The sequence below is a fragment of the Crocodylus siamensis genome, chromosome 1 (genome assembly GCF_052110815.1).
Source record: "Crocodylus siamensis isolate JL-2025a chromosome 1, ASM5211081v1, whole genome shotgun sequence".
NCBI lineage: Eukaryota > Metazoa > Chordata > Crocodylia > Crocodylidae > Crocodylus > Crocodylus siamensis.
In genome coordinates this window covers 412,148,495-412,166,025 of record NC_143395.1, presented here as the reverse complement: position 1 = coordinate 412,166,025, position 17,531 = coordinate 412,148,495, and the positions used below count along the sequence as shown (strand labels likewise).

Sequence of the window (17,531 nt, the reverse complement as noted above, 5' to 3'; positions counted from 1 at the left end):
AGTGACAAACATTCTCATTGACAAAGCTCCAATTTAGCAGTCTCTTTCTCATGTTGTTTTCTCCTCTTTGCTGTTTTTTTTTTCTTTTTATTGAGCTTTCCGGCAAAGGTTTTGACTTGGGTTATCTCCCGCCCGAGCCCTGACATATTTTCTTGTAACATGGATGCTCTCTGCCATGCTCCAGCTCACAGAAACTTTTGATTCACCATCCCGGACTCATTCAGTTGGATACAGCAAAGGGCCAAATTGAGCAGTCTGCTTAAAATGCAGATTTTGAGTCCAATGTTCCTGGGGATTACCTTCCCACCACGACCAGGAAAACTGTCACTTGTCTGTGGATGGCACCCTTGCTTTACTTCTTTTGGCCCTTCCTCAAAGGGTCTGATGGGGTTAAAATCCCACACATTACAATTGCTGGCTGGCTTCCCTCCCCACCACTCCCCTGCTTTTCATGTTTGTGTTTCTACTGACTCTGACTCTTACAGCCCAAGCAGAGTCCTGTATGATCCATGATTAATAGCTTCCAGCTTTGATGATTGATTGTCTACATCAGTTTTAATCACAATGGCTTCATTTGCCATTGAATCATCTGGAAATGGCACTTGTTGTTCACCATATAACAGCAGGCAACAAGACAAGGAAAGGCATAAAATTCTCCTCTGGTTGGCTTACCTATGTCTGAAATCTTTATTTCTGACAGAAGACAGGAAAGCAGGGAATAGAAGAAAGAATGAGGTGTTAGCGGCAGAGTTCGAAGCATTATTAGCAGATTGAAAACTTGACAGTCACTGTACCATACAATGCAATAATAAATAAAGACTTAGCAGGCATGACACTGATATACTCGATATTGGATATTACTTGTCAGTGAACTCACTTATGTACTGCTGAAAATCACAAAGGAAGTATGATCTTACCTGCACAGAGCTATTCACTTATGCAAGAGATGGGGCCAGGCACACTTTATTATTTAGAGAAGTAATGAACAGCTATACACACACACACACACACACACACACACACACACACACACACACAGAGCATGGAAAATAATCTGTCAGGATGGAGGTTTGTTTCTTTAAGCCAGCTTTGCAGCTTTTTGTCACTGTTGGTCAATGAGGTCCTTCCTAATTCACAAAGGCAGCTGAGCAGTGGCTTTATTCAGAGGAAACATATTTTATGTTTACTGCCTTCACTTCATGAACATGGCAGCAGAGAATTCAACCATGGCTGGTTCCCTGTTTTTTCATGGGCCTGGTTACATAAGCCCCATTGCAATTATCTGAAAGCCAAAAATGCAGCAGCCTTTCCCCCTCCAGAACAGAGCGCTGCACTCTAATAAAAATATCATTGGGAGTGCTGAGAGCGTTAATCCCAAAGGAAACTCTGATTTGAGAAGGCACAGATAAAATCCATTTAGACCCAAAGCGATGGCTTTTAGGCAGCCTGCATCTGAACCCATTCGGTTTATAGCACGTCGGAGTGAAGAAGTGTTTATTGGATCCAGTAACCTAAGCGTCTGCACAGACGAAGCTATGCTGGTTCCAGGAAGCTCAACGTTACAGCACATTTCACTCGGCAGCTTTTCGCAGAAATCGGCAAAGCTGCTCTTTCAAGGTTTCTGATTTGCTCTTTTCCAATCAAGAAATGTTCTGCTGACGCTCTGTGGCAGGGCGTTTCTAATGAGACTGAAATGCAGAGACAACTCAGAGTGGGATTTTCAAAATGCCATCCTAATCCCATGAAACTGCTAAGGGGTCTGGGGCTGCCTAAGACGAACACATCTTTGTCCGGTAAAATAACCTTTCAGTAAAGGAAGGATGCTGTGCACTATAATCCAGACGAGGCCGCTGGACCAATTTGAGCTTCTTGATTTACAAATCTGATAGATTTGGACAAGGAAGTGCCTCCCATTGTTGGAATAGGGAGGTGTCTGCATATCTCTGGAGAGTGAACCTATTTTTGTAATGAGGACAGATATGTGCCCAGAGGGAGTAATACTTTTTTGTGCCTGCTGGGTTTTTTTGGTACGCTTTAGTTTTGAAAAAGAAATACTTTCCGGCACAAAATGAAACCAGAGAAATGTCAAACCATTGGATTGGACCAGAGATATTGGCATGAAAAGAAACTGCTGGCCACAAGGCACCATAGCCACAGAAGGCTCTTCCATGTGTCTTCAAACAAAGCTGTAAAACATCACATCCTGCAGTCTTTGTGTTTGAGGTCGCTGAGCTGAAGCACAAAGAAGAACGCAGAGACTGCTGTCAATAGGTAAGTCGGTGTCACAGCAGCAACTTGTCTTTATCCTCGCGTGTGCAACGTATTGTTACACTTGACGAACAAACACAGGGCTCTGACCAAAGTACATCGCTAAGGAGACATCTTGCCATTCCCATCCATGTGAAACTCCCAGCACCAAAAGCCTGTTTACGTCCCAATACAGCTACGGAGGTGCTGTGTAGGCCCTGATCCACACTGGTGCCCTTCCATTAATTTCAAGGGGCTTTGGATCTGGCCTTCGCAGCAAAATCTGATTCAGATGTCACTTAGCTGATTTAACGTGACTGACTTTGTGGAATTCATTTTGATTAGCCGGACCAGGAGATCAGAATCAGGGTCCGTGCCTTGAACAGGGCTATGTGTCTGTCAAAGGCGGGGGGAAAATGTCACCAAAGAGCCCATGCAGATTTTGATTCAGCCACGAGATATTTTATGTAATCAGAAAACACGACCCATCTGCCGGGATAATATGGCTTGGATGAGATGATCTAGTTGGGGTTGGTCCTGCTTTGAGCAGGGGGTTGGACTAGATGTGACCTCTTGAGGTCCCTTCCAGCTCTAACTTTCCATGATTCTACAATTCCATGATCTGCCATTTTTCTCCCCAAATGTTCTTCCCTCCCCTCCTTTGTGCATGTCTCCTTATTCCCCCTGGGAGATTTCTCTCTGCTAGTGCAAGTGACAGTTCTTCTCCTCCCTGCAGGGGAGATGGGAAGAATCTCTTCACCCAGGCCCCATTTCATGATGGGGGATTGGATGCAGGAATGCGTGTGTTCATCTCCCCAAAATCTACCAGGAAACCCTTGGTGATCCCACTGTCCTCAGTATGAAAGACCTTCTGTCCTGAGTCCCATTTACATATCGTTATTAGTGTGCTGTCCTTCTAAAATGAGATTATCCTGGAGGCTGACTGTTAATTTTCAGAATTCCCACTAGTCTCTAACTAGACTGAAGGGGAGACATTAACTCAGTGTGACTTAGCTGGCGAGAAGTGCAATAGAATATTTTGGGTATATAAGTCTTCTGGATAAGCTCATTAGGTCCAACACCTCTATGGTGTAAGTCAAAGTCAGGGAAGTTGTACCAGAGATGAATTTGGCTTGCTCTGTTATTTTTAAACAAAGAGTTTTGTTCTCATTTCCCCCCTGGGTATATAAGAATATGCGGAACCAAAGGTGAATAATTATAATCGGCTGCAAGCAGCCTGGTACCTGAGCTCCAGTATGTTGGTGACATTGCCAGAGGGAAAGATCCTTCGGATGTAGTTGAAGTCTCCAACATAAAGGCTTCCATCTGATCCACATGTTAGGGCAACAGGAGCCAGGAGCTTGTTCCCATCTGCCAGGCCATTACAGCTCGGACAGGAAATGCTCCGCCGGCGTCCGTTGCCCATAATGCTTCCAATGACAGGTGGCTGCTGAGAGATAAACTGGTTTTCGCCGTTTCCTTTATGCAAGATGCCTGGAAAATGATAAGAGCAATAAGGAAATTAGAGACAGACGGAGAAACAGGGACAAAGAGGGAGCGTACCTGATTCCAGATGATGAAATGCAACCGGGGCTGCACTGGAGCCAGAGCCCAGAGTCCAGGCTTCTGAGTCATGTAGGCTGCCATGTCACGAAGGTCCCCACTTCTCCCATTTATTACAGAGTAAAACCATGTATGGTGGTAACAGTGACAGGTCTACATAATTTATGTGTGTGTCTCTTTCAAAAGGCTGCCTTTGAAGGGTAGGATTTATGCAGGACAGGTGAGATTTTCTTTATCTTAAGTTGGAACAGGAATTCAATGCCTCACAACCCCCTGACGGCTTTGAGGAGTTCCCCTTGGGGGTTGTGGCCTTCAGTTGAGAAACCCTTACAGCCCAGGTGGCGATAGGAAGGTTCAGAGACTTTTATTTCTGTCTCTTACAGAGAGAATAATTAGAGGGACTGCCAGTTGGCAAGGGACATAGTGAGTGGCAGCTTTTTTACTTAGGAAGAGGAAGATTCGGGGAGAGTAATGGGCAGATTTTCTCAGCAGAGCCAGGGCAACCTCTGCTATTTTTAAGAGAAGACCGGGAAAGTTTACTCTAGCTGGGCTGTCGGTAGCTGGAGGTAATTCATGATTACTGTACAGAACGCTGCAAAATTTCCACCCTTTATCAAAGGGTGGAAATTTTACAACATGATGGTTGACTTTCCTACCTCCAGCTCTGTAAGACTCTGCTGCCTCCTTCTTCCCCTTCCATCCATGGGCCTCTCAGTGCTGCAGGTTCCTACTTTGATCCACGTGTTTGGTCTAAAGATGGACTGTGGTCTCCCCATGTTAGACCACAGCACTGCCTTCCTGCATGCTGTGGCACACTATGACGTTGACCACCTCATTTGTGTCTAAACACTACTCATGTGGAAAACAATCTATGGCATGACAGTCTCCAAGAAAGGTGAGCTCTACCAGAGTAGCAGGTCACAAGGATTATGGGGTAGAGCACTTGGGTGCAGCAGTCTTTTGAAGCTGGTTATTTACTCTCCTGGGACAGTGGAGAAGTACCATTGAAGAAGCACTCCACGGGGCCACCGAATTCTTGCCACTGGCAGTAAGAACTGGTATTATTCTGAGTATGCCTGTACAGGTTTGCTTTCAATGGTGGATCCTATCTTCCAAAAACACATGTTGCAGGTGTGTAGCCCCCTCCCCACCAAATCATTTTTTTCATTGGACATCAGAGTTTAAACCTGCTTTCAAAAACATTATAAATCTGGGGATTCCACTGCGCTTCAGGAACATATGCACGCAACGGTAACTCATTTCTTGCAGATTTGTGTGCGTGCAATTGCCACTCAAAGTAGGTTATAAAAACTAATTTGTCAGCAACATGCATGTGTGTCCATGTGTGTCCTTTTGGTTGAACTATTAAAGGCAAAAAGTTAACATCTATTGCATGGCTGCATCCCTCTCATACCATCCATTAAAGCCAACTCACCGCTCTGTATGTTAAGAGCATGATGCTTGTCCAAGGACCATCCTCCAAGCTTGGAAGCATCAGTTTCATAGCCCTGAAGCACTGCCGTCCTCTTCTCCCATAGGATCAGGTCAGGACATGATTCATATTCATAGCCTACAGAAACTGGGAACAAGGGGGGATAAAAAAAAAGAAGGAACCCTTGGATTAACAGTGCCTGAAATGCACATTCAGCACACAGCCGAGAGTGATAATTGGGCCGGGGGAAGGGCACTTTGACAGGCAAGCGCCAACTCTATTTTAAATACCACTGAATTAATGCAAAGCCTTAATAGTCTTCTCTTTAAAGGCCACTCTGCATAAAAGGTCAACACTGGAGTTGATGTTGAACAAATGTGCTAAATATTTATAAGGCACCGATTAAAAGGCACAGTGAAAGGTAAAGGGTGATTCATTGATTTGGTCCAGGAATTCCAAAATGAGGAGGGTGAGGTTTGCTCCTATGTGGTAACAAAACTACAGGTCAGTGATTCTCTGGGGCGGAGGACAATCTTGCTTACAAACCAAAACTTCCTCCAAGTGGATCAAGAAATGTAACTGCAACAAAGACCTGAGATGACTTTGGGGCAATATCTTTGTAAGGAGTGGAATGTGGTTTTGGCTTCTGACAAACTTAGAGACCCAGGAGGTCCATTTCACGGCTCACTTCCTTTGGCAGAAATCAGGTGTAATGGAGCTGTATCAGTAACCCATGGTGTAAATGGGAGAAGAATGAGGGCCATTACTGAACATCTAGTCAAAGTCTTCATATGGGAAAGGAACTCCTTGGGCTTTCCTCAAAGGCAGCGAGACTGAAGGTCAATGTTCGCCTGCCACATCTGAGTTCACACTAACATTTGATAGACAGCAGGGATCTTCAGTGTCACATTGTTCACCAGGCAGAGCTTAATATTTAGCAGGTAAAAGAGGAATCTGATTTTGCAAGCTACTAAGCAGCTCACGAGAAGCTCTGAGTACAGTAGAAACCCAGGCCTCATCAGGACGCATTAGATACTTGCTGGATCAGAAAGGTAAAGGAGGAATGTGCTGAACTGGGAACAATCTTGCCTTAGCAGGGAGTGGAGCTGAATAATCAAAAAGGGCTTTACTGGTACAATTCTCTTTTCAGTTCCTTTGTTGAAAAAAAAAAAGTATTTGTCATTCTACAATCTATTCATGCAGTTGGCCAGTGAGGTGGAATTTTAAACCACCGTTTGCCTTCAGAGGTTTGTTGAATAATGCAAAAAACCACAGGGAAGGCACAAAGTGAAGAGTATCCAGCAAGGAGCTGCCAAAAATAACTTCCTTGCATTTGAGCAAAAACCTTCTGCAGCCTGTTTTGAGAGTATGCCTCCAGGTTCACCGCAGAAACCCAGATGGGGAGGCCTGGGCATCATAGCAGGAACTAACTGAGGGTAGAAAACTGGGAGAGAGGCTGACCCCTCTGTGAAATCAGGCCCCCAAAAACACACTAGGCTGATATTTTTTTCTGTGCAGGAATCTGTGCCCTATCTTGATTCTGCTTTATGTAGTGCTAGAAGGTGCCAGGAGTTAATGTCACCTGTCCTGTCCTGAGGCATCTCTGCCCAGTGGAAGTAAGGGATCCACTATCTCTCCTGGCAGGAATCAGGCAAGAAGCCCCCCAGTCTCCTGAGAGGCATATCTCCACTCAGGCCATAAGGGTGCATGGAGGCTCTAGTAGGGTTGCAGTGACCCAAGGGCTGATTCAGTAGCAACCACGGGGAAAGATCAGAGTGACCTTATGGGTAGGCTTCCTCATCTTGCTGCTGCCACTGTCTCAGCACCCCAAAAGGCCTGATCTTGTCTCTCCAGCTGAGTTGTGTCACAGAGCTGTGAGATCAAGGCCAAGCCCCCTTTCATGATCCCTGTAGCTGACTGCCAAGCAGTTGGGGAGCAATGAAGACATAGATTTCATAGACTTTAGAGCTGGAAGGGACCTCACGAGATCCTTGGGTCCAGCCCCCTGCTCAAGGGGGAGGAAGTCAGTGGGGGTCAGATCACCCCAGCAAGAGAAGCATCATCCAGGCATGTCTTAATTGGACATAACTTAATCTGACATAACTCCGATTCTGTGGAGTCACCAAGGATTCTCAGTCTTCCTTCATTTCTGATGTCATTTCTCACAGCAGCACATGGGTCGATTCAGGTTTGGGGTGTTAGAAGAGGAAGGAGGTGCATTACAACCTGAATATTAAGCATGCAGCAAAGGGGATGCTTCCCCCTCCTGTACCTGCTCAGGCTGCAGGGCCAGGTGTACCACCCAGATCTTGCTGGCTTTTACCCATGGATGCTGTCGATTTGGTCCAGAAAACATGCAACGGAGGAAAGAACTAACCAAGGCACTGGTGGTGGAGAATCTGACCCACCCTGCTTGCTTTGTGCCGGTGTTTTGGAAAGGACAGTGATGGGAAGAAAATGTAAGACAGGGATGATCTAGGATAAGGGTAGTGTAACTGCTGCCACAGGCCAGGGAGGGTGGTGTTCTCAGCTCAGCTTACCGAAGGCCTCCGACAGCCCATACACCTTCTGACTGTACACATCTGTCTTGTCCCAGATGAAGTAGTAGGAGAGGTCTGGGGCAGCAGCAAACCATTTCCTGAAGAGGCGTCCCTCAACGGCCACCATGAGGTGGACTTTCATGAGGTTGAAGGGGATGGTGGGATGCGTCATGCTGATCCTCAAGACCGATTTGTAGCCAGCTGTGCGACTGCTCAGGTAGCTCAGCTTTATTTTACTGCCGGAAATGTTAATCTCCTCTTGCAAGGCCTGGGGAAGAGCAAACGGGAGGTGTTAAATCATGCTTGAACAGATAGGAAATGGTAGCCAAGTTGTAATTAATTAGACACTTATGTCTTTATAAAAGCTCTTGTGGAAGTTTTCAAAAGAGCCCACTTAGTGGGCATCAATTATAAAATAACCTACACAATTTATAGGGTTATTCATGGAGGCCAAGGAACATCTCTCTCTCTCTCTCTCTCTCTCTCTCTCTGGATTAAGTATGTGTGGGATGGGATGGGGCAGTTTAAAAAAATGTTTGCAGTGGGATCCCAGCCGAAGGGAGCTCAAACAATTCAGAGCTGCAGCAGCCTGTTAATTTGGAGGTGCCAAGCCAAGCAAAACATGAGCACAGCTTTGCTCCATAGTCTCTGGTTTGCTGCATTCCTGCTGCTGCTAATCGTTGTCTCCAGGATGCTTTTTAAAGACAGGAAACCTCATTTTCCCCCCTGCTGCTCCATTGCCTGGATTTTCCCAGTCTTCTCCCACCCTCATTCCTGCTGGCATCTTGCCCCACTCTCCCCAGTTTATGATTTTAACCCTGTCCCCTCCTTCCTTAGCTCCTGCCTTGAGACTTTCCTCTGTTCCTCTCTCTGCCCTAAGCCTTGGCAACATCCCCCTGACACTGCTCCTAGCTTTCTCCATCTCCAGCTCCTACCTCTCTCCCCCAAACCTGCTCCTACCATCCCTTTCTCCTCTTCTTTCATCTTGTATCTCACTTTGCTCTTGCCCTTCTCTCCATTCCTGGCACCTAATCTCTCCAACAAGCTCTTGCCTGCCCACCTCTTAAATCTCTTCCCCCTCCCTGACCCGTTTATCTGCTGTCCAGCCTGCTTGCTTCCAACCTGAGGAGTTCAGGGAGCCAAGGAGAAACCGTCTCCAGGTTTCAGTCCCAGCACCCAGCTCTAAAGAACGCTATGACAGAAAGGAAGAGCTATTTCAAGGAAATGTCCTCCCTGTCCCTTTTCACTTTGTGGCTGGAGGACAGTCAATAGAGAGGGAAGCTTCAGAGGCTTACCTGATACAGGCTGTGTCTACACATGCACATTTACTGCACAGTAATTTATGTTACTGCACAGTAACCAAAAATTACTGTGCAGTACAGGCTCACGTCTACATGTGCACACCCACACTGTGCAATAACTATGGCAACTTACACCAGCTTGGGCATAAATTTGATACCTGCATCATGCAGCTATCAAATTTACACCCAATTAGTTACTGCGCCATATGCATATGTAGATGCCTTACTGCGCAGTAACACTGTGTATGGACTGACGTGGGACTTACTTGAGTCCCACATCAGTCCACACACAGTGTTACTGCACTTTAATGGTTGCATGTGTAGACACCAGCCTAAAAACCACTTACTGTGCAGTAAATTTTTGCACAGTATGTTACTGCACAGTAAATTCATGTGTAGATGCACCCACATTGCACTAAGCCCCCAGCTGCACGCTCACGAAATGAGATTTTTTTCTGACACATTGTTAAAATTGGAGCAAAATTCCTTGTGGATGACAAAATTAACCTCCCTGGCACCAAAGTGAATGAATGCCATGACACATTTCAAACCCCTGCTGCAAAGCATGAAGAGGCTAGAGCTTCTCAGTGAAACAGATGTGCCTATTTTTCCCCTCACCTTGTTCTTAGGAGAGAACAGAGCTGAGCCATTGTAGCTGAATCTCTTAACATTTCAGTGTTAGGCAAACACCTGCAAAGGACACTTTCAGCGCAAACAGTTGTAGTTTGCCAATGTTAGAAGGAACCGAACAGAGGCGCTTGCGATGTAAACTGTCACCTAATCTTAACTGTAGATGTTGTTACTTGTGTCATTTTGGATCTGAAAAGAAATTCCTCATAAACAATAACCAGGCTTCTTAAGAGTTGTTCCCCACCACACACATATTTAAGGATGGGAAAACTTCAAGGCAGAGAGATGAAAAGAATTTGCTGGAAGCGACATGCCGCTCGGAGTTGCTCTGCCAAGAACAGAAGACAGCAATCCCGACTTCTCTTTAACTCATCATTCGAACCGCTAGACTCGGCTCTGTTAGAGTCTTAAACAGCTCCAGTTGTGCTGATATGCTCCTCTCATGTACGTTTTCTAGCGTGAGTTATAAATAAACCTAAACCTGGTAATCAAGCTCCTGAAAGGGACTATTCGGAGCTATTATCAGAGACCTAACACTTCCTCCAGTGATAACTTACAACCTCGGAGCATAGCAGCACTTGACGAACTGATGCATCAAGGAAGTTAAAGCACTGCTCCGTTGTGCTCATAAATATTTACATTCCCTAATGCAGCCTTTTCAATTTACATATCTTGGTGCTTAGGAAGGTGAAAAATGATAGAGCTGGGAAAAACCCAGGAATTTTAAAATATACTTTGTGAGCTTAGCAACCAGCTATGCCGGGACCAGAGTCCAACAGGGGGTAGCTGAGCTGCCTTTCAGAGGAGGTGGTCCTTTTCATCTCATCTGCCTTCACGTCCGACCTCTATAAGAAAAAAAGTCAGCCAGAAATAATTGCTACTGTGGTACTGCTTGCTATGTTTGCTTCACCTCTGGGTAAGAATTTATTATTTTGCTCTGTCATGATCTGTCACTATTGATTATCTTTTCAGAGGAAGGGTCAGCACAGCCGTACATATACATCAAGCAACTTGATGAATATTTTTAAAGGATCCTCCTTGAAGAGCTGGTTCAGATGGTGAGGATGAACCAACTATAATGATTACATTTTGCATGCTTGTACTTGACAAATGGTCCTGCGCTGACAATGCAATAAGGCACAAGCAGGAAAATACCACTGGGATTTTTGTCTAAGACATGCTAAAAAATCAGGCTGCTCGATGTCCGGGTATCAAACATTTCCATTACAAGGACTCCTTCCCTTGCTACCATGCACCTACTCCACAGAGTGGAAGAACTGTAGTCTCTACAGTTTCTTCAACATGGGACACACAGTACTTTGTCTCCTAAGACAGGGGACATCTGAACACATTCACCTTTTAGATGAGAAATTAAACCAAGGTTTTGATCACTTGGCAATCTGCCCCTATATCCCAGCTGACATACAACTCAAGGAAACTCACTTGTTCTGCCTATCTAAAACTGGACAGAGTAGTGTCCTTCACTTGTGGTATTCTGTTATTTTGGCTTATGTGATTATGTAGATGTTACTTTTTACCTCAGAGATGGCCGCAGTTCAATGCTTGCCTAAGCAATTCCTATATAGAGTTTGCCTATCAATATGCGTGAACACTTGGGAATCCCATGTAAGCGTGTCATTACTCTCCTGTTCAATACAAAAGCACGTAAGAAGTGCCACGCTGGGTCGGACCAACGGTCCATCTAGCCCAACAGTGATAAGAATGGATTTTAAAAGGAGAGCATATGAATAGGGAATATATAGAGTGCACTGTCCCGTCATACCTCCTTGGTATCTGCCATCATTGATTTAAAGATGCTACAGAATACAATTCTGACTACTATGTTTAATAGCTATTAATGGATCCATCATCCACGAATTTGCCTTGTCCCTTTTTGAACAAATTAACCATACGCTGTGGAAAAAGGTACTTTTATTAGTTTTAAGCCTGTTTCCTGAAAATTTCAGTGGGTGCCCTCTTGTTCCAGTATTCAACTAGTATTCATAGTTGCATAGTTTCATAGTTTGTAGGGTCGGAAGGGATCTGAGCAGATCATCGAGTCCAACCCCCTGCCATGGCAGGAAAGAGTACTGGGGTCAAATGACCCTAGCAAGGTGTACATCTAGCCATTCAATTCTTAAAGCCTCCAATGAACAGGTGTGATAATGTCCATTATTTTTAACATATCTCTGTTGGGAACTATACATAACTGGATGCAATGGCACTCACTTTTCAAGCACTTTCCTATTAGGCTGGTTTATAAAATATGTTCTAAAGCATAGGAATCAGGAAGATCAAGGGTGAAGCCCAACTCTATTGAAATCGGTTGTAAAACTCTCACCGACTTTAGTGGACTTGTACTTCTTCTCAACACCTGGTTCTCCTATTCACGTACATGCTACAAATTCCTTTAACCTTGAAGATTTTATGTAGAATAAGGTAACATGCTTTAACTCAACCAGTTCAGCACAAGCTAAAAGAACAACTCGCCTTGTTCTAATTACCGTAATTGTAGTTCGATCAGCCTAGTTATTATAATCTAACAACCCACCTATGAATCTCTAGTCTAAATAAACCAAGTAGGAGCCTCTTGTCTGGTTACTGTAACACCTGTAGGAAATGAAATGGAGCAGAACCTTTTTTTTTTTTTTTTTGCTTTCGGAGTTAAATCTCCCCTTCCTTCGTTTTTGGCTGACTAGGGGAAAAGATACTAAAGTGGAATCAAGAATCAAAGTTTGAGGCAGATTGTACGTATTTCAAATAAAACACTGGGACAAATCTTTCAGGCTTTATTCAGGCAAAAGGCCCCACTCCAGAGAATGCAAGAACTATTGGTCCCTGTTTAATTTCTTCACCATAGCACACACAATCAACCGCAAAGCTAATTTCTAATGGGAGTTTTGTCTGAGCAAGGACTGCAGGATTTGGTTCTGTAACAAAGGTAAATGGATGCTCACTGGGGGTTATCCACGATGGGATTAACAGTACTACCTTTTGCATTTCTACTGACATTTATGGACCACATTCTCCTTTCATAAACATTGTGCGACCCAGCTGAAATCAAGCAAGAAAGAGGCCAATTTCACATTATTGCTCCAATATGGCAGGCTATTAATATTTGCTAATTATGACCAAAAGCAGGGCCTAACGTACTGCAAGTGTTGGAGTATGAAATTCTCTTTTTACAGAACAGTATGAAAGCTTACATGTTACCCCAGGGACACATTGAAACTCGGGAAGCCTCTAGGGCAGAGGGAGCAGTCCAGCCCCAAGTTCTGTTCAACAAGTAATAGACAGCCATACACATCACATATTACCCAAAAACCGATTGCAAAGCTGGTTCACCTCATACAGTGAGAAAAAAAATCTTCAAAAGCAATTTTTTGTTATTAAAAAAAGTTCTGGTGATCATGGAAGGAGAGGAAACAACACTTCTGTTCCACAGTCTGGTCATTGCCCATGCATTTTGGATTGCTGCACGCACCAGGAGAGCTATACGGTCTGGGGAAGCTCGGATCCAGAACTCTGTTTCAGGCCCTCTCTGCTACCTGGTGAGTGAAATCTAGTCCTGGTCAGCATAAGAAAGAAACAGGCCTTGTGGTGAGAGCCTGTTATCTCCTCAAATGCAGCCCAGAGCCAACCTTTTTCCTGCAGATTCAAAGCAAGGACAAAACCAATTCTGATGCAGGCTTTGCCCTGCTGGCGGATGCTAGCAGCAAGTACTTTTTATCTAGGAGGGGTTGAAAAAAAAGCATTATGGCTGAGTGCCTATTTGTGACTTTTAAAAGTATGTAAATACATATGTAAATCAGGCAAAGCCTCCGGTTTCCTGGCAAATTGCCGACACAGCCCACATCAGTGTCAGAAAAATGGGGACACCTTTGTTTTAACAAGTACAGGAGTGAAATACGATGTGCACGCCAGGATGGATGTAGCTCTGTTTGCCTGGCTCAAGGCAGGCAAGTGAAGTGAAAGGGGCGAGAGCTTTTCTTCAGCCAGAAGATGCCTACCTGGATTTCAGGAACAATGGGGCCTTTCTCCGAACAGGAGCTTGCAAATGCTGTCAGCGGGGATGGGGAGACAATGGGGTTGGGGCGGGCGAAGTTGCTGAGATCACAGCTTGGAATCTCATTCTCTTCGTGCCTCATGACAATGGTTTCCATTACAAAAAAGCGATCCCAAGGCAGCCACAGTGTGTGTTCTTGAGTGATGAAAGGAGCCCGCTCAAAGTGGAGGATAATGGAGATCCCGCCGATAGTGACAAGATCAAAGCTGTTTTTTAAGAGAGGTAATAAAATATTAATGCTAATGATACTTTGCATGTCTATAGCACCTTCCAAGCAACAGTCCCATAGCACTCTGCACATGTTAATGACTTAACGCTTCAAATGCCCATATGAGTTTAGAGGCATTACCACCCCCATTTTACAGGCAGACTGACTGAGATGCAACGGACAGAATTGGATTTCATTTAGTGGATGACCAAAATGCCACTTGAGACTGATTCTGAGCACCTAATACATGGGAGCAATTCTGCTACTTGCACGGTGTGCATATGTCCCCATTATTGCTACAGTGAGATATCTGCGTGTCTCCAAGTGATGAAGCTCTTCCCTCTGGGGGGCACTAACACACCAAGAGGGGGCAACAGAAATGCTCCCACACGATACAGTAGTCAGGTAACTCTGAGTTGGTCACAGGCTGCACTTTGGTTTTCCACTAGGTGACAGGGAAGTCTTCCAAGAGCAGTGGTTTTCAACATTTTTTCATTTGTGGACCCCTAAAAAAATTTGAAGGGAGGTGCAGACTCCTTGGAATTGTAAGTGTGACTATTCACCTGCTTTTGAATGATCATAGTCATCTTTAGCTGACCCCTCTTAGAGATAGTCTGTGGACCCCCAGGGGTCCATGGACAACAGGTTGAAAACCACTGGCCTAGAGAGTTTAAGGACTTGGGCAAGGTCTTGCATTAAATCAATGTCAATCAACATCAGTCACAATTCATATAGATTACCCAGTACAATAACCTCTCTGGAAAGCAGTTTCTCCTTCACTTACCTGCTCAGGCTTGAGTTCTGGATTATGTATTTTCCCACAGCTTTTACTGACTTTTTTAACACATCAAGCACAAAGAACTCAGCTTCTTGCACTATCTGGGGGGCGAGTGATAGCATCTCTCCCAAGGGCAGGGCACATCTGGCTTCATCAAAACTCTAACTGTGACTGGCGTGCAGAAAGGGCAGGAGCTGCTTTTTCAGGAAATGGGCTTGAAATGAAATGGCCTGATCGTCAGAGGAGCCACACATGGGCAATACCTACAGAGGGCTGCCTGAAAAATCAGACTCAATGCATGCCTGTATTTAGTCTTTAGTCTAAATATTTCCACTGCCGGAAGCCTGAGTGGAAGCCTGAGTCGTCTTTATACAGGTGTTTAAATGCGCTAAGAAAAATGCTGGTAGTTATCTGAACAGTGACTTGCAAAGGAGTAAGAAATACAGTTGTTACAGATTATTTACACTGTGGACTACAAATTTGCTCAACCTTTTGGCCCAGCAGGTCAGCTGAGTGGTGCAGGGCTTGTCTGTGGGCTGGACCAGGCCCTAGGCGTCGTGCTGCCCCCTCATATCCCCTGCATGCTGGGATTGTGTCCCAATGACCCAGCACTACCCTCCTCCTGCCCCTTGTGTGCCAGGATTGGGCCCTGGGGGGCCTGACACTGCTCCTGAGGGCCAGGATTGGGTCCCAGCGGCCTGGCACTGTCACCTCTTTCCCCTTGAGCACCGGGATTGAGCTCTAAGAGCCCAGGACCATCCCCTTACACTGCCTATGTGCTGGATTGGGTCCCGGGGTCTGGCACTGCACCTTCCTGGGCTCCCACGCTGCCAAGCCCTGCACTCTGGGTTTGGGCACCAGATCCAGCGTTCAGAGATTTGGCAGCAGAGTATCACTGCCCCCCTGCCACCAACTTCCCAGACCCACAGGGAGCCGTGCAGGCTGGATCTGGAGCAGCCCTGGACTAAAACCCTATTATGCTGGTGTTGTACACACACAACAAAAGGACAGTGTTTGCCCCAGAGAGGTTACAATCTAAGGTGATGTCCTTGTGCTCCTTTGGGGAAAGCTGTGAAAGGACATTGCTTTGGATTTACTTGTCCTGCTTGTTTTTATGTCAGAAATGTACACCTTGGAACATCTGATCATAGATAGATTTCATAGATTTCTAGGGTTGGAAGGGACCTAGTAGATCATCAAGTCCGAGCCCCTGCTCTAGGCAGGAACAAGTGCCGGGGTTAAATAACCCCAGCTTGGTGCCTGTCTGATCTTTTCTTGAATACCTCCAAGGTTAGGGGAAAGCACCACCTGCCTTGGAAGCCCATTCCAGATTTTGGCAACCCTCCCCGTAAAGAATTTCTTCCTGATATCCAATCTAAATCTACTCTCTTTTACTCTGCAGCCATTATTTCTAGTAACCCCAAGGGGTGCCCTAGTAAACAGAGTATCCCCTATTCCCTGCTGACTCCCCATGACAAGTTTGTAGACAGCCACGAGATCACCTCTCAGCTTTCTCTTGTGGAGGCTGAAGAGATTCAGGTCCCTCAGTCTGTCTTCATAGGATCTTACCCGCAGGCCCTCAACCATACAAGAAGCCCTTCTCTGATCCCTCTCCATGTTGTCCACATCCCTCTTGAAGTGCAGTGCCCAAAACTGGACGCAGTACTCCAGCTGCGGCCTGACCAGTGCCGCATAGAGGGGAAGTATCACCTCCCTAGACCTGCTCATGATGCACCTACTAATACAAGAAAGAGTGCGGTTAGCCTTACTTATTACCTGGTCACACTGGTGACTCGTGTTCATTTTTGCATTGACTATGACTCCAAGATCCCTTTCCACTGCCATGGTACTCAGAATGGTACTTCTCAGTCTATAGGTATATTGGAGACTCTTTCTTCCCAGGTGCAGCACCTTGAACTTATCCTTGTTAAACCGCATCCCAGTCTGATCCGCCCACTGCCCCAGTCTATCCAAATCCTCTTAGATTCGCTCCCATATGAAGACAGGAGTGAAGAAAGTGAAAGTTGAGTCACTGACAGGGGGGAATGGCTTTTGTTAGACTTTAAAACCAAAGGAGTGGTATATTTCTTTGAACCTGGGTTATTCTAATCACTTTTGTCTCATGCACAGCATTGCACAAAAGGAGCTCATCTACTTTTGGTTCAATGGGTAGGGGATGTGAAACGATGCCATGTGTTTCAGCCTGGCACTCCCTGGTACAGTCAGCTTGCAGACAAGATTTGCTAACACCTATTTCACCTAGTTAATGGTTTGGGTAAAGGAAGTCATCCTTATATTCAACCTCTCGGCTTCAACAGCACATTTAGCACCTTTGAGCTATGCCTAAGGGCCATCCTGAATTGGGACCTTAGAGTGCTGTAAAGCCTCCAGTGGATTTTCAAGCAAAACCAGAGAAGGCAAGAATTGCTGTGGCTGATTAAAAAACACAAACCAAAAACCCTTTAAAATTCACAGTTTAATTAAAAGATTTTCAGGTCTTTAACAACCACCCCTCTAATTATTAAAGAACTACCCTGGGAGGTAGCCAGTTAAGTTTCTTATCATAAGCCTTTGGGATGCATCTAAACCCTGTTTGAGGGAAAAAAAGCAAAACAAGCAACCCCCCCCCCAAAGTTGTTTAGAAAAGACTGCTAAATTAAGTCCACAAAGGGGGAGGAAAAAGTCATGCACAGAAGTTCATGGTATGGAAGGTGTTTATTTGGTGACTGAAGTGGGAGCATCATCTTCCCAGACCTATGTACTTGG

General features: G+C 45.3%; 1 protein-coding gene across 4 annotated transcripts in view; it reads right to left on the bottom strand.

Moving 5' to 3' along the window:
• Nucleotides 1-17,531, bottom strand: part of TENM4 (teneurin transmembrane protein 4) — a 757,738-nt gene that overhangs the window by 73,118 nt on the left and 667,089 nt on the right. For all 4 annotated transcript variants that reach the window (XM_090030685.1, XM_090030687.1, XM_090030688.1 and 1 more), the window contains 4 exons: nt 13,724-13,985; nt 7,783-8,050; nt 5,246-5,389; nt 3,492-3,741 (listed from right to left, as the gene is read on the bottom strand). In XM_090030685.1, the coding sequence (XP_089886811.1) occupies nt 3,492-3,741; nt 5,246-5,389; nt 7,783-8,050; nt 13,724-13,985 (924 nt within the window). The remainder of the gene's footprint in view (nt 1-3,491; nt 3,742-5,245; nt 5,390-7,782; nt 8,051-13,723; nt 13,986-17,531) is intronic.